The sequence below is a fragment of the Sciurus carolinensis genome, chromosome X (assembly GCF_902686445.1).
Source record: "Sciurus carolinensis chromosome X, mSciCar1.2, whole genome shotgun sequence".
Lineage (NCBI taxonomy): Eukaryota > Metazoa > Chordata > Mammalia > Rodentia > Sciuridae > Sciurus > Sciurus carolinensis.
This window is the reverse complement of record NC_062232.1, coordinates 25,387,235-25,413,083: the sequence shown is the minus strand read 5'-3', so window position 1 is coordinate 25,413,083 and position 25,849 is coordinate 25,387,235. Positions and strand designations below refer to the sequence as shown.

At 35.5% G+C, this 25,849-nt stretch overlaps 1 protein-coding gene across 4 annotated transcripts in view; it reads left to right on the top strand.

Annotated features, from left to right (window-relative positions):
* Positions 1 to 25,849, top strand: part of Dmd (dystrophin) — a 2,099,091-nt gene that overhangs the window by 1,391,895 nt on the left and 681,347 nt on the right. For 3 of the 4 annotated variants that reach the window (XM_047536256.1, XM_047536254.1, XM_047536257.1), the window contains exon 50: positions 4,430 to 4,538. In XM_047536256.1, coding sequence (XP_047392212.1) covers positions 4,430 to 4,538 — 109 coding nt within the window. The remainder of the gene's footprint in view (positions 1 to 4,429; positions 4,539 to 25,849) is intronic. The other variant, XM_047536255.1, reaches the window with a different exon arrangement.

Genomic DNA, 25,849 nt, shown 5'->3' with positions numbered 1-25,849 from the left:
CCTCCATCTTTCTTCAGAATGTACAGGTGATTTCCTGTTAACTTAAATGATGCATGAATCAGAGTACCATATGTTAACCATATGTTGAACTGTCATCTCTTCATTAAATGACCATGATTACTACATCTTAGTTATAAACTTTAATTTTTATTGTCTTGGCTCTATTATTTATTATTGTGTTCTGATATCAGCATGGTTACTTCTAGTTCCTCTGAATATTCTGTCCTTGTGAAATTACTGAAACTTCTCAGGGAAACCAAGAAACCAAATACATTATTCGCTAGCCTTTTTACATTATTTAATTCTTAATGTTTGGGCTCTGATGTCAGGATTGGATGATATCTTTCACATGTCATGTTCTTCAATTGTAGTTTTCCATACTGATCAGAGACGTTTTTTGTTTACATTTGGGTTCAAACCTGACTTTTTAAGGTATAAAAATAAGTATATTCATTGATATGCTAATAAATATTTAACAACATGCATTCTGAGAAAAAAATATTAAGAGCTCTAATTTTACATGACAGCAGGCACCTTAGACATAAATAACTTCAAGAGTATAGATGATAGTTTAATTAGGAAGTGATGAATTTTTAGTATTTGTTGCCTTTGGGTATTTTTTTTTAATCAGGAATTGAACCCAGGGGTGCTTACCCACTGAGCCACATCCCCAGCCATTTTTATTTTTAATTTTGAGACAGGTTCCTGCTAAGTTGCTTAGGCCTCACTAAGTTGCTGAGACTGGCTTTGAACTCACCTTCCTCCTGCCTCAGCCTCCTGAGCCGCTCAGATTACAAGCATGTGCCAACATGCCCAGCTATGTTGCCTTTGTTTTAATAGTTTATTTAATTTTAGATTTATACAATTTAATGTTTAATGGTTGTGTTTGACAACCAATACATGGAATTACTAAAATGTGACAATATATCTATTACCACATTCTTTCCTGCTTTATCTCTTTAAAACATGCAGCATCATTTATAAGTATATTTTAAATTTATAAAACTGTATTATACTATAAATCTTTTCTTAGCTTTTTAAAAACTCATTGCTGAGTTTTAAAGATCCATCCACATTACTCTATAGCTAACTAGTTTGTTGAGTTTAACTGTTACATACCATTCTTTAGCATGTATCCATCATATTGTTTTCTACCCCCTTAGCATACACCTATGTTGGCCTCCATTCCCCACAATGTCCCAACAAACTTTCTTGTATTTCCTTGTGCCATTAGGAAACTGAGTAAAATTTTTCTGGCATACATTGATATGAGAATATGATCAGTAGGGTATTGTTGGTTTTTATTTTTTAACATATGTCCATGTTTCTTCTTGGTAATAACCAGACTCCACTGAAGCTGTAGCTTTCTGCTTTATATGAGTTTTGTTTTTCACTTAGCTGCCACATAATCCATGGCATAGGAGATTAATTCAAATACAGTCTGATTAAGAATTATAAAAGCCTATTAAAATTATTATGCACCTGGAAAATTTATAAGAGATAGTTTAAGTATTCTGTAATTCACATTGTAGAGGAACATACAGTTAACTCTCTTTTCTTACATTCAAATAGCCATATTTATTTAATTGGATTTAAATCAGAAATATTTACTGAACAAACATTATTAAGAAGCTCCAGATTTGGTACAAAGGGGATACCAAACAAGGAATAGATAAAGGGCACATAATCTAACTGGAAAGACACACTGAAAGGATGAACTTAAAAAAGCATCTTGTTAGAAAGTTTCTCTTTAGCACCTCTCAGATAAAAATCATGCACACACACACATACACACACCCCTTCACCTTTCTCTGTATGGTCAAAGCCTTTGGTCAGATCCAGACCACTTCTCACTCCTATTACCACATTAGTTTCCCAACTCATGTCTCTGCTTCCTTCTGATAAAGACTGCATGCTAAAAAACACAAATCTTATAACATCACTTCTCTACAATAAACACCTCCATCTACTCACTGGTTTTAGAAGAGAATCTGATAACCTCATATTATAAGACCTTAATAAATTGTCATTGGATCTGGACTAGCAGTTACATATCATTCCTTATAAACTCTGGTCCAGATAACCAGGACAAACTGCATTTTCATGAAAAGACTCCGTGGTTTTTGTCTCTGTGCTTTTGGAAATGTTCTTTCCTCTGTTAGCAATTTGTTCTTTCCACCTGATCCCCTAAAGTCACATTTCTTAAAAAATAAGTCACCTTTATGAACAAACCCTAGTCATCTCTCAAAACCAATTCATATGTTAGCAGTTTAAGTAATCTATTGATCTCTTGAGGCTGAGTTAAACTGTCCCCCCAAGTGTATCTTGTTGAAATCATTTTTATTCCACCACAACTCAACTGTAATTTTCTTACATGTCTATTTTCTCCAGAAGATCGTGAATGCTTAGTGATCATCTTCATTTTGTAAACTTAGTAACCGGCACAAAGACTGGGACAGAGGAGAAGCTGAGCATTTATTTTCTATAATAAATAAATGAATGAATGTTTTTATTGAAGTGATTGGCACTAAATTAATCATTAGCACTAAACCACAACATGTATAAAACATTCCAGTTGTTAGGTTGGGTTCATTATCATGCCTATTTACTCAACACCTCTGTAAAGAATTTGTAATTTCTGGCACTTCCAACTCTGAAACTTCAGACTAGAGATGCAGTTTCTGTAATTCATTTTGACCACATCCAGTGTCAATAAAATTATTTGTATTTCCTACAAAATAAGCATAGTTATTTATAGCTATATAAAATCACTGCTATTAATGCTCAGTGCACTGGTGACGTTTTTAAGTGTATACTGTATTAGAAAGGTTTGCTAGTTCTAACTAAAAATTTCAGTCACTGAAAAATACAGCAGAAGTATTTTCTTGCTCAAATGACAGTGTATGTGTCCCTATTCAAGCAGCTTTCCTGTCTGTGTTATTATAGAAACCAAGGTTCCATCCGTCTTTTGGCGTTGCCATTGCCTTGGCAGCTTTTCTCAACTAATGTTTCCCAAGAGAATTAAGTTGTATTGCAAATGATATGAAGTCCTATTTTGTTATTTTTCTAAAGATGCTGCTACATAACCAGTACATTGAAGATGCTTAGGTGACTCATTAGGTATAATGGAAACCTTAGGCATTGGTCATGAACAATCAACTTCAGGATCATCTGGAAAACTGTTAAAAATGTATCTGGAAAACTATTAAAAATGTAAAGTCTTGGGCCCCATCCAAGCCCTACTGAATCCAAAATTCTGGAATTGGAACCAAGCCATCAGTGTTTTTAACAAGGCCTCCAAGCAATTCTGTTGATTCTCAAGTAGGAGAACAACTGCTCTAGGGAATTAGGACTTAATACCCATCCCCAATTCTTGAGAAGGTTTGTCCTAGGACCTTTAATGTCTTCTGCTTCCAGTTAATAGAAAGGGAAAAAAGAGTCTAGACGTGTGACTCTATTTTGTAAAAGTCTCAGCCCAGAACTGACAGATATCACTTCCACTCATATTCTAGTGGCTATAACTTACCTTTTGTCCGCCCAGTGGTGTGCTGGAGCCAGCCTGTGTTAGCTCAGGAGAGCTATTATTAAGTTTTCAGGCATTTTGTGAGTCATTTGACATTATATTAGTAATTTTAAATTGATCACAATGGGAGTATTTATACCAGAAAAACACAAACACTAAAATCAATCAGAGAACCACTTGTACATATACCAACATGCCACTGGCCGTACACAGTTGGCTGACACCATTGGAAGTTCTGCAGCTGAAATGACCTTTCAAACTTGGACTGATTTGAGCCAAATTGGCCACACCTTTATACCCTCACTTTGATCGTCATCATTAAGGTGAGAGTATGTGCTTGGAGGACTCAGCTCTCTAGCAGCTGGGAATGTCTCTGAAGGGACTCACAGCTGAAGGATGCCTTCCTATGTCATTTCTACCTTCTAGGACAATAGCATTCTCTTGCAGGATCTCTAAGTGGTATATCCTCATGTCTACAACAGCTTCTTCCTCCTAGAAATTCTGATAAAATTGATTTTGTGCATTAGGACTTTTTAAAAAGTTCTCTGAATAATTCTAGCACACTGTCCCCCTAGATATTATTTAAAAGAGTCAATCCAAGTGCTGAGAGAGGATTGTTTTTTGTTTGTTTTGTTTTTTACTAATGTTTGCACTCTACTTTTTTAAAACTAAAATCTTGCCTGGAGGAAGACTTTATATGCAGCAATCGATAAATATTTGTAGGGTAGTTGGCTAAAATAATTATAATTCCATTGAAGGGAAATATACCCAGAAGAGTTAATTTAGAAGTAAAATATAATAGAAATCCAATAATATATTCACAAAATGAATTAACTTCAGGAATTAAGTTATTGTCAATGTGTTAATCAAATAACAAATCAAATAATATGTGCTTTTCTATTAAAGAAGAAGCTGGAAGATCTGAGTTCTGAGTGGGAAGCAGTAAACCATTTACTTCAAGAGCTGAGGACCAAGCAGCCTGACCTTGCTCCTGGTCTGACCACTATTGGAGCCTGTAAGTATACTGCATTCCATTCTCTTTTGCTTTAGTATTTGCTCAAAAGCATGACTATGAGGTGATCCCTGAGTGAAAGGGAAAATTATTTTCTGATTCTGCAGATAGGGATAAATCTTGGTGCTATTTGCTATGCAAAAGGTCATAGGGTAGGTACTTTGGAAATTGACTCTGATTCACTTGTTGCATGGCATGGTTTATTGAGGAGCATTCTCTGAAGATAGAATTATAAGAGAGGAGGATAGAAAAGAATAGGAAAGACTGAAACGTGATGTGGCTTTAACAGAAAATTCATCTGGTTCTGCAGGAGCCTTAACTCTAGGCTGGCTTTGTAGAGCTGACCTGAATTGCAGGGAGAGGCCTCAACTATGTATTCCTGATCCAGTCATAGTCATTGCTCCTGTAAGCAGTGGGAAAACTTGGAAAAACACTCTTCTGAGGCTAGAAGCAATTTCTAGACAGAAAAAATGATGAACAACCAATATGCCTAGCATCCAAGAATGGATATGGCTATGTTGCTTAGGGCCTCACTAAGTTGATAAGACTGGTATCAAACTTGTGATCCTCCTGCCTCAGCCTCCCCAGCCACTGGGAGTAGAGGCGTGTGCCACCACACCTGGCTGAAAACAATTTTAAGAGCTCTCCCATATTTGTTTCAAAAAAAAAAAAAAAAGAAAAACTAAGCTATGACTACCACAAGCCAACTTGAGAAAATTTCTTCATTTATCTAGAGCTTTAACTTTTGTTTTTCCTGCAAATATCAAGTTCATTTTATTTCACTTCCTATTGAATTGTTAATAGAACGTATACATAAAATCTCAAGGCAATCTTAGTATTGGCTTTGAGTCTCAGGAAAGAAGCCAGAAAAATTATTTGCTGTATCAATTCTATAATTAGGCAGAACCAAAAAACATGTTTGGGTGTTTTGTTGTTATTGTTTTGCCTTGTTTACTTTCCGAAGATCAAATAATTGAAGTCACCATGAAAGCATGGTGACTGGTTCTTTAGGTGAAGTTGATTTTTATTTTATATCAAGTAGAAATATACTCAACTGAAAGGATCACAGTCAGGGTGGCATAATCATAATTCAATAGAAGGCATGAATAGTGCTTAGATTAAAAGAGGCCATACAAACTGGGGACAGCACATCTCATGTGCCCCCTGGGGTTTCTCAGCAGTCATCAGAGGTTCACTTAATGACACTGGATACTTGAAAAGATGTGCAAGCATTATGTTTTTTCTTCAACCTGGGATACTAAAATTGCTATATCAGGGTTTATATTCAACTAATTATGTCAGGTTTATTCCTTTTTATGAGCTGTTATTTTTGGTTCTCTCAGCACATATGCAGTTTGTCCCTATATAATTTATTGGTGTTTGTTCTCTAGTTGTCTCTGGTATTTTGGGCCTCAGACTCTGTAATCCTGTGAAGATATTGTGCTCCAGTGATTTTTTTTTTTATAAACTTGTTGAATTCTAAACTTAGGGGCTTATGCCCTCCTTTAAGCCACTATCCACATGGTAGCAAGGTTCAAAAGCCAGAGCACAGAAATCTGGTTAACATGTAATATCCCTAAATGTAACGCTGGTGTTTGTAATGGAAAATATAAAGTTCCATTTTGATTTCCAGCAACATATATATTTCATCCACTCCAGTGTTTAATAGAGTCACTTCTATGTAATGGACAGCAGACTAAGGCACCTCAGACCTACTGAATCACAATCTGCATTTTAATAGAGTCCCCAGGCAATTTGTGTGCACACTAAAATTTGAGAAACAGTTATAAAGAACAAGAAATCAGGATAAGAAGGAAAGGGAGCAGGTTGAGGGAATAATTGTCTAAAGTGTGGTCAGGTAAGTTACTTGTATTAAGAGAACATTTGAGAACCTCAGAAAGGTCATGTAAGTGAAGCAGTGAGACATGTGTACATCTTCATAAAAGATTCCAAGCAGAGAGAGAACAGCCAGAGCAAAGACACTGAAGTAGTAGGAAGATGAAGGAATATCAAGGAGACCAGTGAGACTCTAGCAGATGGTTTCTTGCCTTCCCACCACTCCATGTTGCTACCAGTAGAAGAGTCTGGGTGTGTTCTCAGTTCCAAGATATTGTTGATAGTTGGTGGAGTTGTGGCCAGAGCTGGAGAAGAACAAAAAATAAAAGGGAATTTTCTGAAAAGCAGGGGCAAACTGACACAGAGCTGGGCATAAAGTCAAAATGTTAAACACAAAAATGTTGAATGAAAAGAATCAACAGGGAGTCAGAACCCAAGCTGCTTTTATTCAAATAAGACTTTCTTCTTCCATATGTTTGTTTAAACATCAGACTTAAGAATTGTTTGCATTCCTGACTTTGTGACACAAAATTAATCTGAAATAAATACAATATAAAACTCTAATTTGTAGTATGGTTCTGATATATGATGATTATTTCATGTACTATATTAAAATACAGTAGAATTTATAATTTATCATAATGTCTTTCTATTGTGCTCCTACTGTTGCATGCATAACTTCTTTTACGTTTGTTCTTTCTTCTCAAAAGTAATTGCAAAGTACATATGGCTATACACAGCTTTTTAAGTGTTAAGTAAAGTAACCCAAAGTTTAGAAGGGAATAGCTAGATTAAGGACATACAACTGGAAAGAAAGAGAACCAGGTTCCCAATCCAAGTGTGTCCGTTCCAAAGCCAGCATTTTGTTTTGTTTTATTGCTGTGACTTGTGCTATCTCTCTGTTCAAGAACCTAATGGAAATTCCAGATACAGAGGCAGGTAGCCAGTAGTTAATTTAATTTAACTCACTCTTGGATGTATGGGTAGTAAAAGTGATATGTTTGTTTTTTCTACTTAAGGAGTAGAAGAAATCAATTTATTACGAATTTCTTAGAAGAATAGATCTCTGAACTTGGAGTAATCATTGAAATTATCATCCAGTTTAATATTTTTCTTTTGTTTGTGTGGACACTGAGAACCAGTGTGACTTTTGAAAAACACTAAACCAAGCTCCCTTGTGACTATTTACCTAAATTATATAATACGATACAGTAGTCCTGCCAGAGCTGTATAAATTGTTTAAATTGTTAATTGCAGGACAATGGGAATGCTGGAAACAAACTTCTGCAATTATTGTCCCTTGGATAACTGGGTGTAACAATTATATATTGTTGCATAAAACCACCCCAAAACTTAATGATTTAGAATTATTACTTGCTCATAATTCTGTAGATCTGCAATTTTTGCTGTGATTAGCTGGATAGTTAATCTGATGATCCTGATTGGTGTTATCTATGTGAATGCCATTATCTGGCAACTGAACAGGATCTAAATGGTCTAAAGTACCCACATTCAGATATCTGACAGCTCTTGGCTAGAGAACCTCAGTCCTTCACAAGGCCTCTCATCCTCCAGTAGGCTAGACTCTGGCTTTGTTATATAATGTTTTCAGGGCAGCCTTCCAAGAGGAGGATGGTGGAATACTTCTTGATGTTTATCTTTGAAATTTATACATCACTTCTGCTACATTCCATTGGTCAAAGCAAGTTGAAAGGTCAGCCAGATTCCAGGGGATGAGAAATGACTTCATTTCATGAAAGTAGAACTGCAGTGTCACATTGAAAAGGGCATGCAGGGACTACTAGGACAGGAGGCTTTATGATAGCTCTCTTTATACACAAACCACTACATTGGGGGAAGGAAGGAAAAGTGGACACAGAAGTGTTGGTCTGCACCCAATACTCTGTCAGTGATTTTCAAATTTTACCATCCATTAAAACCACCCATTTCTGATTAGAGCAAGATTGTTAGGCTTCAAGCCTAGAGTTTCTAATTTAGTAGATGTGGGGTAAAATTTGCAACTCTAAAAAGTTCCCAGGATGTTGATGCTGCTGACACAGGTACTACACTTTGAAAACTCCTGCCATGGGTCTATTGAAGGTAGGGAAGAAGGAATTCATCTCTACTGCTGTATGCACCTGAATGGGATTCCAGTGGGATCCAGTGCTATGAATGTCATAGGGAACTACTTGTTATTTCAGCACCTTTACTCCCTGCCTTCCCCCATCAAGAGTCTTGTAATTTGGAAGTTCAAGGCAGTGGATAGCAAATGAACTAGGCAGTATTTGCCCAGCCAAGAATTGTGAGAAGATAGTCATATGAAGTTTCTCTAGATAAGATAATAAACATTTAGCTAGACAGGACTTTGCCTGGGTCTGAAGGCCTACATGACAGATGGAGGCAAAGAGCCAACACATCTGGTTGTAAATGTCAATTTGAATCCTTTCTTATCCACACAGTGCTGGACCTGAGAACACTCATGTTCTGTAGAGCCCCATTTAGCATTTTTGAACAAAATTGTATATAGAACATATGTAATATGAATATTCCAAATCAGAATATTGATTCAAATGTCTCAGAGTAATAGCTATGAAAATGAATTGACCATTTGCATAGAGACATACAGAAGTTCCAGTTGATAGAAGTTTCTAGTTGATTAAACACTGGTAAACCATCTCTTCCTATAATTAATTTTGGAAAGAGAGCAAGTCTCAAGGGTAAGTAGGGAACTACAGCATTAGAGGTCAAGAATCCTACTTTCTAATCTCAGTTGCTCTATGAACTAAATAAGGGATCAACATGCTCTTTCTGTAAAGGGTCAAATGATAAATACTTTAAGCTTTATGGGTCACACAATCAACTCTGCCATTGTGTACTAAAACTAGCCATACCATAGACAGTACATAAATAAAGGGACATTGTCCCTGTTCCAATAATACTTTATATACAGAAACAGAGTAGGTAGGTCAGATTTGGTCTTTAGAGATCTATCCAAATTCCCTTAGCACTTAGCCTTCCCGAAAACCTAAGGCTTCTAGCAACAACTACCTCTAATTTGCCTGGGTGCTTTCTATGGACAGAAAAAAAAAGGTTGCCTACTTATAGAAAAGGTTGTAAGTGCTGAGGAGGGAACAGCAATTGATCACCAATGGAGGAAAGTTGGTGGATAAATATCCAATCTCCTTCCCTCCCTTGAGTAGGAAACCTTTGAGGTGTGAAGTTTCACACCAAAAGTCTCCAGTGACCTGAGCTTCTGTTGCCTGCAGTAATAACCTTCTTGTTTGCATGTCCTGTATAAGGTTCTAACCTATTCGTTTTTATGATTAACATTTTATAATAGATATTTTATTTATTTATTTTTCTTTTTTTATTGTAAACAAATGAGGTACAACTTGTTTCTCTGGTTGTACATGAAGTAGAGGCATACCATTTGTGTAATCATACCTTTTCATAGGGCAACGATGTTTGACTCATTCTATTATATTTCCTTCCCCCACCCCTTCCACCCCTCTTTTTCCTCTATATAGTCCATCCTTCCTCCATTCCTGCCTCCCTCCCACTCCCCATTATGTATTACCATCCACTTATCAGTAAGATCATTTGTTCTTTGGTTTTTAGGGATTGGCTTATCTCACTTAGCATGATTTTCTCCAGCTTCATCCATTTACCTGCAAATGCCATAATTTTATTTTTCTTTATGGCTGAGTAATATTCCATTGTGTATATATACCACAGATTCTTTATTCATTCATCTATTGAAGGGCATCTAGGTTGGTTCCACAATCTTGTTATTGTGAATTGAGCAGTTATGAACATTGATGTGACTGCATCACTGTAGTATGCTGATTTTAAGATCTACAAGCAATCAACAGATATACGAAAAATGTTCAACATCTCTAGTAATAAGAGAAATGCAAATCAAAACTACACTAAGATTCCATCTCACCCCAATTAGACTGGCGATTATCAAGAATACAGGCAACAATAGGTGTTGGAGAGAATGTGGGGACAAAGGTACACTCATACATTGCTGGTAGGGTTGCAAATTAGTGAAGCCACTCTGGAAAGCAGTGTGGAGATTCCTTAGAAAACTTGGAATGGAACCACCATTTGACCCAGCTATCCCACTCCTTAACCTATACCCAAAGGACTTAAAATCAGCATACCTATTCTATTCATTTCCCTCCTCCTCTACTATGACTTTCTGAAACCACCTGTCAGTTAAATTACTGAAAACTGTCTCAAGGTCTATTTCTGTTCAAGGTGAGCCTAAATTAAAACAACAGGTATTAGAATCAGTGTCACAATTATACATTTTGAATGAGTTTTGTAGTGATTTCCATTGCACAGATGAGAAAATGGAGTCATAAAGAATGAATAATTGGTCCAAGTTTACAAAGCAAGTAAGCAGAGTGGACATTCAAAGTTAAGTCTCTGTGATTGCAAAGTTTATATACTATAATCAGTACTCTATCTCAAGCAGTGATTTATTTATCTTCATTTGAATTTGAAGGCTATATTTAAATTAAATATCAAATACACAGAAGGTTATTTTTACATTTATTATTTGAATTCCACTTACCAGAGTTGAATAAAGCATCCCAATGCCATTTCAAAGTTATTTTAAATATCTAGACAGTTTAAGAAAAGCATGAGGTTAATTGCAGTTTAGATGCAGTCTTGGCATACTACTATTTATTTGTTTGGCTTTAATTATGAGAAAATTATTATTTTGAAAATGGCCTTCATTCATCTGCAATGATCATAAGAGAAGAAAGTTGTCAATTAGTTCACACATTCATATTCCCTTCTTGCATAGAGATCCCTCTCAGACACCTAGGAAGAGGTAGTGCCACTCAATTTTAGACCATTTCCAGGTTATTTTGAGGCCTGAAGCAACTACAGAGATTTTCCAACTCTTGGCATTAATACCTAATTAAAAAAACATATTTGTATGCATCTGCTAGGTGAAAGTATTGGAAGTATAATGAGATGTGTCACTCTGTACAAAGAGAAATGACCATAGTAAGCCCTGCCTGTGAGGTCTCAGTATTGCTCCCATTTATCAGAAAGGAATCTTTCTCCTTAGGGAGTTGTGGAGGGAGTGGTGGTGTCCTGGTTCAGAGCCAGTTTCTTCAACAATGTTCCCTGGTTAGTAGGAAAGGCACAATAATGGCATAATTGTTAACATCCTGGACCATGATAGACTCTGAAAGCTCCAGATTTTTCCATGTTAATTACTCATTTTGTGATAATGAAGTTCCCTTTCTTCTCCCTCTCTTAACCTTTAGGCAGTTTTATTGCTTGGTTACTAGTTGGGCTTTGGGGTCTGAACTGGCAAAGAAAGAGAAGCTCTAATCCATCACTTCTAATGCTTGTTGGAAGCATTCCTGGAAGTTTGAGGGTAGGGGAGAAGACTAACACCAATGGCTAAATAAAGCATTCTGATCATTAGAGTTTTTCAATTACCCATGTCTTCGATTTTAACAGAAATAAAGTGTTGATTACAGTAAAATTACCTTAACCCTCTTAAAGCTATGTAACTTCCTGCAAAAAAGGACCTTCGCTTAAAATCACTACATATGATAATATCAATTGTCATATCATCACGGAAAATTGGAACTACTTCAACAAGTTCACAAGAATAGGTGTTCTATAGTTCACTGCAGAAGGTTTCAGCATGTATTCCTAATGTTTCCTGAAACTTCACTGAAGATTTTTAAAATTGAATATAACTTTACCTTCAAAGAAAGAGGATTCCAAAAGGAAATTGTAGCAGTTTTACACTTAAATTGTAGATTTTAAGATTGTAGTCTGAAAGGCATTTGAGAGGTCATTCATTCTTCCCCACTATCTCTGGTAAAAGCTCCTTCTCTCAGAAGCAATCTTCAGAAGGCTAACCGCCTACTCTCTCCTTAATGAAGAGCAGGTAGAGTTCCACCACTGCTGTTATACTTGACTTTCAACTGCCTAATCCAAATTTCAGTTACTGGCTAAATCAATGTTTTTAAGTAAGAATAGAACATTTCTGCTGACTGTTCATGCAGGCAATGCTCATTCATTCTCTAAAGTCTGTTATTTAATCTTCCTTCAAGCTTTCCTTTTCTAGCATAAATCAGGTAAATCCTCATGACCTGTCAATAGAAAAGCTGTTTCTCAAATGTTTTAAAAATTAGGGCCCCCTGCCCTCCCAGCTTTGTTTGCCATATGGTTTTTCTAATGTGGGCTTCAGAGTTGGACTTTGTTCTATAATTATAGGTCTACTCAAAACTCAGTCACATTACTAAATCTATAGACCCTTTTTCTACATTTCTATTCTGCTCCTATGTATATCCAATTTTTATTTAAAGACCTGCACATAGTAGACATTCAAGTAACATACTTTGACCAAATGAACAAGTACATTTATTTTAGAATTGGGTCAAATAAATCATCCTTCCCATGTAATTATAATACCAGGATAATTAAGTGATTATATGCTTTTCTAACTGTTAGGTGGCAGAATCTGAACCCAGTCCCACATCTCCCAAGTTTGATTTCAGTGCTCATCAATGTTCTTAAATATCTCAACTTGGTTTTTTATTTTCTGGTGACATGTAGCTGAAAGTAGGCTTATCTTCACAATCTAAATGGTAACTCCTATTTTTAAAAAACTATATACTCATCAAATAGGAATATTAATTGATTTGATGGAAATTATCAGGTCAGATTTCACCCTCATCTCATTCATCAACTTTTTTTTTCTCAACTGTGTCTTGATACCCAATTTGAGAACCTCTGCCTTTCATGCTCTCTTCCTCTTAAAATTTATGCAGTTTATTATTCTATCATCTTCATATTTTTAAGAAAATTCATTTCAATCTCATTTCCATGGTGTTTGCAAATCCATGATGAATGCATTAGATAGACTTTTAATCTAGGTATCATATATAGGTAAAATTGCTAATAGCACTGACTCTGCCAGTGCCTAAATTACAACATAGACCTCCATAGAAAAAAGTAAAAATAATGTCTTCAAATCCTGCTTTTGGAATAAGTATCATGCCCCCCCCAAAAAAATAAATTACTGTTTTGCAGCTTTTACAAGGATAAACTAAATAACATGCCGCTATGAATGTAGGAAACAATGTTGAAATAAAACAAAGTATCCAATATTTATTGTCACCTTTGTTTCTCTGAATCATTCTTTATTGTCAGAAAAATTTATGAATCAAAGATATAAATGAACTTTATGTAACACTCAATATGGGTTATATGTGGAGAAGGTAGTTTTCCTTCTCATATTGAAATGAGTGGGTGATTTGCTTGATTATTAGCTACTTTTTTACTCTATGACAATCATATTTGCTTATTTAGTCCAGCATAATCAAAAAAGAAATTTTATTATTTTTCCTGCTGATTCCTACTTCTCTAGGTAAAATATGCCTTTCTTTTTTCAACCTGCATTCTGTGTTTAAAAAATAAGGACATAACTCAGAATTGAATTGTGCACTTTGATTTGAGATATTTTTCAAGGTCAGGACCCAGTTTCACAAGAAATTTTATTTTTTCTAATACAGCTGACATCCACTCCCACCAGCTGAAAGACAAACTTGTCTAATAAAGCTTTCAGATTCAATTTGCTGTCTGCATACAGCTTGAGGAATCTCTGGAGGTCACTCACAGCATGTGCTGCAACCCCAACAGGGAGAAGTAATGAAAAGATTCTGGTTAAAAAGCTGACACTACCCCTTCCAACATCCTTGAATGTGAATATAATAAGCAACTTTATAGACACAAATCTCTATGATTCTGGGGATTTCCATCTTGATCTCTGACTCCAAGGAACATTTGAATGCATGAATTTGTATCTATTATCTGGATGAATAAATGCTTCGTATTGAGCATATTGAAGAAATTGTGCTTTAACAACAAAGGTCTGATGTAAATCAGGCAAAACAACATTGTCACTTTGTGTTTAACTCAGTTAGACTGTCTCTAAGGTCTCACAGTCTGCTTCTATTCCAGTAATACATAGGCATATCTTAGCTGTTTTCAAAAATAATGCATGCTTTCATTTCAGTTATTCCCTCGACTTTTGCATTGACCCAAATATATCTAATATTTGTCTTAGAGCTAACATGAGTTAATGCCTTTGCTTTATAGCAGGCATTTTGCTAAATATTCTTTATGCATTGTTCTGTTGATCCTTACAACCCCTTACAAGATAGGTGTCACATTATTTTTATTTGTTTACCATAGGAGGAAACTAGAGCCTAGAGAAAATTGTTATCCCCAGATACTCAGATATTAAGTAGGCACAGCATGGCCCTGAACTCATATCTTTCTAAAGTTCGTGCCTGTCTTTGCCCTTTATGTTCAACACTCTGGGTCTTTTTCACACAGACTATGAATACAAGCTCCATACATTATAGACTTAAGTCTACCATATTGTTCATGCTTTCGAGCATGTTTTTAAAATAAAATTCAACAACAGTACTCTCTCCTGATCCTCCTCTCTGTCATGACATCCAAATCTTACACTAAAGCTATGTTGGTGGATTTAGGTCTTACGTAGTAGCACTCTTGAAGTTTAATGCTAACCTCAGAGCTGTGGAAGTGATTTCCATAAAAAGAAATATGTAGTTTCTTTTATTTCTTTCCTTTTTTTTTTCTTTCCATGGAAGATAAGAGCTCATCAGGATGGAAAAAGACAGTGAGATGATAGGCCTGATTTTCCCACAGTGTTACTATTTAGCTTTATTTATTCTTCCAGTTTTATATCTGTCAGTCCAAGGTCAAACAGCCAGTACAGCAGCAGAATTATAAAAAATAGATCTGGAAAATAGTAAAAGGTACCATAGTCCAGTGTCCTGATATAATTCGAAATCAATTAAAGAGATATATTTAAACAGTACTTGATTCAATCTCTTCTTAACGACCTGCACAACCCCTTTGGTAAACTCTCCTGTGTTCAGACCTGATTTTCCAAAGTACTCCCTAGCGTTTTCTTTGTTCAGTAACTGTGGTGAATAAGTGGACCACATTGTCTACTACAGCATGAAATCATAGAAATGTATATTGTTGGGACTTCATCCAGTCAAGCATACAAACCATCTCTTCTGGAAAGCCTGTCCTTCAGCCCTGACAGGTAGCTGTTCCTCCAAAACATCCCCATACCTTTGCCTCCCATCTCCAATTTCAACCAGCCAGCGGCCCTCCCCAGTTTTATACTTCACATGAATTTCACTTGATGAAGGGATTGTGTGCTTAAAAGATACAAAAAGCTACTGGTCTAGGTGATACTGAAATTTCTGTGAAAATAAAGGAGAGCAAAGTTAACAGCAGTGTTGGAACTCATCAAAATGGAAATTGCTAACCTTTCAACTAGCCGGTGTCCTGCCTAAGCATGGACTGGAATATATTTTTCTTATCTGGATAAATCTGAAACAGTATAGTAAAACCATTGTGAACTGAGGCAGCAGATGTAAGTGGATTAAGATGGATGCATGAACAGACCTGAGGGGGCAGACAAAATGAGGTTAGTAGTAAGCCATGCTAAGAGAGATGCATACTCAAGGAATAAATTGGACATGGCAGAATAGCTAAATGAATAAGAAGGTTAGTCAGACTTCCACACTGAATATCAACTAAGAGAAGTTATGACTATAGTTAGAAAACCAGAAATTAAGGGAAAAAAACAAAGCACCAAAATCTATATGATTATAAATAAAATTCTTTACATGTACATATTATCTATTTTGATATCAAAAATATTTCTGAAGAATGAAGATTATCATTTTGCTGCAGAAGGAGAAACTGAATAAGAGGAGTCTTGAGACAGAAGTTTTTCTTTTATTTCTAGCCCATTGTTCTTTTAACTACAGTAGTGAGAATAGAAATTCATTTATCAAATTAGAGCACACTGTGATTAGAGGATGTCTTTTGAAGACTATATGATGTAATTTGAGGAAAATAAAAAAATCCTCATTTATAGAGTAATTAATTTATTGAACTCACTGTTTCAGCAAGTGATATAACTTAATAATGTAAATCACTTCAAAAAACTTTTAGATCAGAAGTTTGCAGTCTTTTTATTTTTATGGAGAGAAACAAATAGTAAATACATTTGGCTTTCCAGGTCAGAAAGTACCCATCAAAGTCATTAAACATTACTACTAAAATGCAAAAGCAGTCATGGACACCTATTAAATCAACTACAGCTGTATTTCAATAAAATTTATTTACAAAAATAGGTGGTGTGTTAGTCAGCTTTTCATCACAGTGACCAAAACAATTTACAAGAACAACTTAGAGGAGGAAGAGTTTATTTTGGGGCTTTTCAGAGGTGTCAGTCAATAATTGGCTTATTCTTTTACTCTGGGCCTAAGTTGAGGCAGAACATCATAGTGGAGAAAACTGTTAAGCTCATGGCAGCCAAGAAGCAGAGAGAGAGAGAGCAAGTGAGCTGCCAGAGACCAAAATATAAACCCCAAAGGCACAGCTCCAGTGACTTACCTCTTCTAGTCACACCCTACCTGCTTATAGTAATCACCTAGTATAGTAGACCTTTCAAATATTAATCCATCAAACGAATTAACCTAATGATTAGGTTACAGCTCTCATAATCTAATCATTTCACCTCTGATCATTGCTACATTGCCTCCTGAGCTTTTCAGGGACAACTCATTCAAACCATAACAGGTCATTTGACAGATTTGGCCCCTACTTTAGAGAAATACTTACTGATAGATTCATATTATCTAGTAAAAGTAATATAAATTATTGAGTATATTTCTCTAATTGTTTTATTTTGTTTCTCTGATATCTTTAAGGCTTCTCCTATGGAGAAAAGTATTCCTTACCCACAGTGTTTTTAAAATTCTTACTCAGAAACAAGAATATTATTTATCTAGCTTAGGATAGAAATTTTAAATCCACTCATGGTAAGAATGAAGAGATGACACACCTTTTGGTACAACTCTTAAGAAAGTGCTAGCACTTGTAAAAACATAAATAGTAATAATTTAAATGGACTTAAGCTAAAACATTTTTCCTCACTTTGGAGAACATTTTTCTTTCTCAGCAACAAAAATACAAAAAGAAGATAGCAAAATTTAGCTTTTCTTACCCTTATGGAAACAAGTCCCATATATTTAATTATCAAAGCAACACGCTATATACCTGCATAGAGGTAATCATTTCTATATCATGTGAATTTAATTACTGCTCATAGTTCTAGAGATGACAATACTATACATCACATCTGAGCTTTCTTTGAACTTTGTTAACACACTTCCCAAAGGTGGAATGATCTCTCTCAGTAGCATCATAGATCAACAGAAAAGAGCTGTGATAATGCCACCTCAATTGAGTAATACTTAAATTAAGAACTAGTGGGAAAGAGACAAACTATATGGTTAGAAGCAGCAGATGTCATCACCACTGGTGAGATGAGAAGTCATTTCCAATACACTCTTTTACTTAATGGTGAAGTTTCTTTTTCAATTTGGAGTTATGTATTTGCTACTTTAATTTGACAGTATGCTAATATGAAAATATCTTTGGAAACTTAATCAGGGTCCCTCTTTGTGCTAGATGCTAGGAATATAATATTAATATCAAGATAAAGATGATTCTTGGACTCACAAAAAGTACAAATATTAAGTAACTATATATGACAAATACTAGCATATAAAACAGTATGAAAAAAACAGGAGAATTTAATTTACCCAATCTGGAATGGTGTAATAGAGGAATGTCAATGAAAGCTTTCTGCAAAATGATACTTTGAAGATGAGATTCTAAAGGTGAGTAGGTGTTCCTAAGCAAACAAGTAGGAGGAGAGTATTCAAACCAGAAAAAAAAAAAAACAGTACAAGTAAATGTTGGAGATGAAAAGGAACCTGGTACTTCCTAAATTATACCAGTATAGCTGAAGTATTGAATTGGGATCATAAGTGGGTGAGGAAAGATATATCAGGAGGAGGGAATGGCTAAGCCTGAAAATGCAGGTATGTTCTCAGATTGCTTTTTAAGGCATGCTAGAGAGATCAATCACATTCTATTTAAGGGAAAACTAAGAGCCATTTAAGAGGTGCAATGACTGTATTTGGATTTTAGAGGGATGCTTTAGCTAAACAATAGAGAAGGGACTGGATCGGAGCTACAATGAAGGCTGTAACAATTCACTTGGGAGACAATGACCACCTGAACTAGGGAAGTAAGAGAGGGAATGGAAACAAAGTGCAACAGATTCAGGAGACTCTTTAACATAGAAACAACAGGAGCTAGTAATTGACTGGAAACAGAGGGAAGAGAGATCAATAACTCAAATAAATACTTGCATTCCTGACTTGAAAAACTGGGTAGATGATAGTGGAAATTACGAAAACATGAACTACTATAGGAATCAGAGGCACCATGAGTTCAATTTTAGACATACTGGTTTTAAAATGTTTACAAGACCACTAAGTAGACTAGTCACATGAGTCAGGAGAAAAGTTTAGACTAAAAGTATGGATGTCACAGTTATCAGCATATATGATAAAACATCAGTGAATTTGTACCAGTGAGATCACCTGGCAAGTGTATAAAGAATGTGAAGAAAAGAGGGTGTAGGCCAGAACCCTGATGAATTCCTAAATGTAACATCCAGAGAAAAGTGAGGCAAAAGAGACTGGGAAGGAATAGCCATATTCAGAAACAGAAAACCAATAGAAGAATGAAGCCAGACTTTCAAGAAGTTTCTTTCAACATAGGTATAGAAAGGATAGAGGGATTAGAGAATAAGATTTCTCCATGGTTGTTTTGCCAGGCAGATGATATGAAAGCATATTGATGCAATGGAATTAATAATACCTATAAAGTACAGTCAGGGGATGGGGATGTAGCTCAGAGATAGAGTTCTGGCCAACATGTGTGTGGCCCTGGGTTCCATTCCAGGATTATACACACACACACACACATGCGAACACAGATAGAGAGAGAGAGAGAGAGAGAGAGAGAGAGAACAGCCAATAACAGCTACAGGATTGGCTGAAGTAATGAACCATAGCATCTAAACTGGAGGGATCAATAGGTACCAAGTAAAGGGAGAGAATTCAGGAGAACATTTATCTCTATGGACACAGAGGAGATTGTGTTATTGGGGCACAGGGGCAAATTCTCAAGTTTTGGAAATACCTTATATCTTGATTGAGGTGGTATTACATATTTTTAGAACAGCAAGAAGGCAGTGGAGCATTTTAAGCAAAGTCCTGTCATCAAGGTTGTATTTTGAAAGGATCACACAGCTACACTATGTAGGAGAGAAAGAATGTAGTTTTGTATTACCATATCATTTAACATGAAAGCCTTGAGAGTGTTAAGAGTGAAAGAGGGACCTACCAATCACATGGACACATTATAATTATTCTTTAAACTTATGTATGTGTTCTATGCAATCATCTATAGGTAAGAAAAATCTAAATCTCACTGTTAAAGGAAAAATTCTTCCAAAACATCATCATCACAATTGTAACAGATGCTTCTGATGCCTTCAGTGACATGTCCTTGACCCACCACTGGTTGTGATTGTATCTACAGTGGACACTCTTACATTCATTCAGATTTGTCTTTAACTGACAGCATCCCATGTCAGGGGAAGGACTCCTATATTTCACCTACTGTCTGAAGGATTTCTCTGACATGCCAGGAACCCAGAAGTTTTGTGAGTTAACCCAGCTTGGAACCAGTGGTGAGTGAGCATTAAGCCAATGGCAATAGGAGGCCCTGAGACAATTTTAACTAGGATTCTTTTAGGAAGGCAACTCAGGGAAGCTTTCTCTACACTTCTTGTGAATATAGAAAGGTTCTGGAAAAATCCAGCCTCAATTTTCCATAGTAGTGACCTTGATAATGCATATTTGATTGGAATTTCTTCTTCCTCTGTGTGTTTTAGTTCTTCATTCTTGCTTCCTGGGGATCAGCTCCCAAAAAAAACTACCTATGTCAAGTCTTTGACCGGGCTCTGTTTTCAGGGAACCTAAAGACAAAAATGGGAAAAATGAAAGGGACCAAGAAAGGAGACAGCCATAACATGAAAAAGTTTCCTGACATAATTGCAAATGTCATTGCCTAGCCTGCAGTTCCACTTAGATGTCTTAAAAGTAAATTAATCTTCTGTCATGAAAAAATGAACTTTTTCTGTTAATACCTCCTTTTTTCAGTTCTTGTAGCATCACTAGTAACCAAACCTCTGGTGTCATTCTTGATACCCTCTCAACCTCATTTCTCCTGAATAACCATCATTAAGTTCAGTTGATTTTTTTTCCCTCCTAAATATTTTTGAGACACAACAGGGAGGTATTTGTTCTTTTTATCATGGATGCAAAGAATGAGATCTATAGTCAGTGGAGGATAGAATAAAGTGACAATTTCTTTCTTTCTTTAAACAAAGAAATACAACTCGCACATGGGAGGCATCTCAAATGAGGAAACACCTGAGTTGGGTTTATGTGGAGCTGCTGGAGGTGACCTTTAAAGCTATCAGCTAATAACTTTGGGGGAGAGTAGTTACTTTATTCCATCAGAGTGAGATACTTGATCATATGTCCCTACCCTGGGTATTGTTCCTTATCAAGTTTCTGAAATTACACAGGACAATTAGATAAGACTCTGTACAGAGAAGGAGCTCGTGAACCAGGGTTAGTCTTCTGTAAACAAGAGAGTCAAAGGGGAGTGGGATGAGTAGTGGTAGTGAGAGAGGAGGTATGTCCGATTGCTCTGGCCAGAGTTTCCAGTACTATATTGAATAGAAGTGGTGACAGAGGGCTTCCCTGTCTTGGTCCAGTTTTTAGGAGGAGTGCTTTCAATTTTTCCCCATTGAGAATGATTTTGGCCTTGGGCTTAGCATAGATAGCTTTTACAATGTTGAGGTATGTTCCTACTATCCCTAGTTTTTTAGTGTTTTGAACATGAAGAGGTGCTGTATTTTGTCAAATGCTTTTTCTGCATCTATTGAGATGATCATATGATTCTTGTCTTTAAGTCTATTGATGTGATGAATTATGATTATTGATTTCTGTATGTTGAACCAGCCTTGCATTCCTGGGATGAACCTCATTTGATTGTGGTACACTGAATCTTTAATGTGTTTTTGTATGCAATTTGTCAGTTTTTTATTAAGAATTTTTGCATCTTTGTTCATCAGGGATATTGGTCTGAAATTTTTTTCCTTGATGTGTCTTTGTCTGATTTTGGTGTCAGGGTGATATTAGCCTCATAGAATGAGTGTGGAAGGGTTCCTTCCTTTTATATTTCATGGAATAATTTGAAGAGTATTGGCATTAATCCTTCTTTGAAGGTCTTGTGGAACTCAGTTGAGAATTCATCTGGTCATGGTCTTTTCTTTCTTGGTATGCTTTTGATGGTGTCTTCTATTTCATTGCTTGAAATTGATCTGTTTAAATTGTGCATGTCCTCCTGATTTAGTTTTGGTATATCATATATCTCTAAAAATTTGTCAATGTCTTCGAGATTTTCTATTTTATTTGAGTATGAATTTTCAAACAGTTTCTAATTGTCTTCTGTATTTCAGTAGTGTCCATCGTGAATTTTAGTAATTTGAGTTTTCTCTCTCTCTTCATTAGTGTACCTAAGGGTTTATCACTTTCATTTATTTTTTCAAAGAGCCCACTTTTCATTTAGTTAATGATATGAATTATTTCTTTTGTTTTAATTTTACTGATTTCAGCTCTGATTTTGTTTCCTGTGTTCTGCTGCCTTTGGTGTTGATTTGTTCTTTTTCTAGGGCTTTGAGATGTAATGTTAGATCATTTGCTTGTTGACTTTTATTCTTTTAATGAATGAACTGAATGCAATGAAATTTCACCTTAGCATTGCCTTCATAGTATCCCAGAGATTTTGATATATCGGTGTTCTCCTTTACCTCTAAGTATTTTTTATTTCCTCCCTGATTTCTTCTGCTATCCATTCATCATTCAATCACATGTTATTTAGTCTCTAGGCACAACCCCCTTTTTCTAACCTTAAAAATCTTGACCAAGCATTCATAATGAACTCATTTTTAATAGACCCTAGCCTAACGTACAACTATTCTTAAGTTTTTTACCTGATTATATTTTTCTTTATTGCTGTTACCATTCTCTAAAATTATTTGAAACGTGTATTTTTTTCCCATCTCTTCCCTATCAGAATGTAAACTTCTTGAGGCCACTGACCATGTCATGTTTACCATTGTATTCCCTCTTTCTATAATGCAAGACCAGGTAAGCTCCAAGAAAGTATGTTGTAAAATGATTCTCACTTCAGTAATGGATGTTCATACTGGATGATGCTTCTACCTTCTTTAGTTCATTCCATATGGAATTTCTATCATTTTGTCAAAATTAGGTTTTATAATTTGATTATTTCTCCTGTCTTTGTGGCATATCTGTCTACATATTTTCCTAAGCTCTCTTTTCCGTATACTTTTCCCCCAATATCCTCTCTACTACAAATTACACTCAGAACAAGATTGGAATCACTTTTCATTGATTTTGATGTAAGTACTTTGAATGACAATGCCATATGGTGAACTTTGAACCTCCTGCTAGTTCTTTGTTTACTTTGAAAAAATTACTCATCTTCTTCCTGAATCCAGTGGTAAAATTTATGCTCACACAAAAAGACAAAATCTGTAGAACAAAAACTGAGTATCAGAAGTATTTGTTTTGATTTGATATTTGGACTCAAAAGTATGACAGAAATTTTTACAGTGGGGGGAGTTTTGAAGTATTTTTATCATTAAACCCAATTTTAAACATTTTGTACTTTGTCAGAACCATCAAGTGCTTTCCAGTATATTATTTTTAATAATTCCACCTGTAAGAGAAGAGCAAAAATATTTGAGAATAAAAATATGGCAGTAGTAGACAAATTCATTTAAAAGCCTTTCTTTGGAAGTTACCATATCACCCCTGGTCTTCAGCTCTCCTCACTAAAGAGACTTTGTTTCCTTGAAATGAATTGGTCACTTCCAATTCTTCCCACAGAAAAGTCTTTTCGATTCTTTGTATTTCATTGAAACATGTTCCTTGACCCCTTTGATTTGTTCTTAGTTCTCATTTTTTACTTCCTTTGTAATCCTGTATGTCACAAAGGATCTGCCACCCCAAATCCTTTAATATATTTGTCGACCAGCACTTATTTTCTTGTCACATGTGAGCTTAATAAACCCACTGATTTTTCAAAGTTTCTGTGCTATCTTCCTTACTGTGTAGTTTGTTTCTTGAGTTTAAATTATGAATATATTAAATCATTTTGTTTTCTCTGCACATTTTACCTAGGCAGTAATATAGATGGTTTTTTGAAATTGCTTCAGACCTTGAATATTACTTTAAGACACAATTTGTATTAATCTGTTGGGCAATTTTTCATTAATTATTATGTGCTTTGCCATAGTTCTGTAATCTTACCCTCAGTGCCTTTTGACCTTAACCAAGCATCACTCATCCTCCTATTTAAACTCTCTAGTATTTTAGTTTCTGAGGCTGCATGTACTCTTGTTTTATTTCACTTATTCTATTTTCAGTTACTTCTTTTATGACTTACTACCATTCCCACTTAGTTAACCTTTGTCCTCAGTCCCTTAAATGTTAATATCACTCAGAACTTAACTGATCTCATCTGCATCTTTATGTCTAACATCCTGGCTAGTTAGTCATTCTCTGTGATGTACTTATTGTTAAATTTCATTCACTCTTTTATTGTGATAAAAACATCTTAATTCAAATCATTTTAATACCAGTTTACTGTATTAGAGAATCTAAGGTCAAGACTACTTAACTATGTCAATGATTAGATTAGACTTCTTTATTTAACTTCAGACTCAAAATTCTACCTGCCAATCAACTGCCACATAAATATGGCACAAATATTTCTAACTCAGCATACCCAAACTTGATATTATCATTATTTTGAAAAATCTGTTCCTCTTACTAAATTCCCTATTTTGGTGGAACGACACTTCCTACCAAATTAGTCAAGTTAACTGGATGCATTATGGCAAATTCTTTACTCTTTATTATTAAGTCTTATAAATAATTACCAATTCTATCACTCTCATAAACCAAATAACCCTGTAATTCCTCATTTAGGACAATCATTTTATTTTTTACATTCATCCAGGTATCATTTTCCACAAAGTTTCCTTAATGGTTTCTCTCTATATATAAACCTATCTTGCATGCTGAAAACACACTTTTACCATGCTAATCATGTTACATTAATAAAGGTTTGTAGTCATTACCTTTCTTCTGTAGGATAAAAGTTAAATTCCTCAGCTTGGTACACAAAATCTTTCAGGAATTGGTGCCTGCTAGCCAGTTGAGGTTGTTTGCTATATCCTCCCACCTCTCTCTTATTAAACCAAATAATACTAAACTATTCATGGCTTCCCAGTGACCAACTCCTGCCTTTATACTTTAACATACACTGTTCCTTCTGCTAGAAGCACATTTGTCACCATTGACTCTTTGATAAATTCATCCTTAAAGTCTCGTTTCAAAATATTCATGTGAGCACTTTCCTTTCCTGACTAGATCCCCCAGGGAAATGCATGTATTCTCTTTCCATACTACCATCTTACTATTTACCTCTATTTCAACAAGAATCCTAATGTTTTCCTGAAATATATTGTTGGTATATATGTCTTCTACTACCAAAACAGAAATATATTAAATGCAAGAATGGCACTTTATTTTCATGACTCTGGCAACATGTTTTATAGTTAAGATGCTTTAGGGTATAAGAAATAGAATATTTAATCAAAGTAGCTTCAGCAATAAGGTTAATTCACCTCACATGACTGGAAGTTCAGAGGTGAAAGCAGGCTCCAGATGAAGTAGAAACAGGGCTCTGACTCTTGTGATTTTCTTTGTTCTGATTTTCCCTCTGTATAGCTTTGACCCCCTCACTACTTGCCCTGCAGGTACCAAGGTGACTGCAACAAGTGGAGCAACATGGTTTCTTGTTACAATGAGAGAGAACTTCTTACCTCAAGGATAGATTAAGGGATTATTTTTCTCAATCAAATCAAGACAATCAAACTTATATGTGTGCCATTATGCTAATGATGTATGTCATTGTTTGCATATGGTTTTTCCCCCATGAAATATGGATTGGAAACTTAGTCTTCAACATGACATATTGAAAGATAGCAGGACCCTTAAGTGGTAGGGCTTACTGGGAGGTGATTGGGTCACAATTACCCTTGTGAAGGGATTAATGCTGAATTCAGAATGAATTATGTCTAGCAGGAGTGGATTAGTTCTCTTTAAAGAAGATTGTTATAAAAAGAGCAAGCCCGCCCCTCCCTACTATCTTGCTTTCTCTCTTTTTCACATATGATCCCACCATGTGTTTTTAAAAATTTTTTAGTTGTAGATGAACACAATACCTTTATTTTATTTATTTATTGTTATGTGGTGATGAGGATTGAACCCAGTGCCTCATGT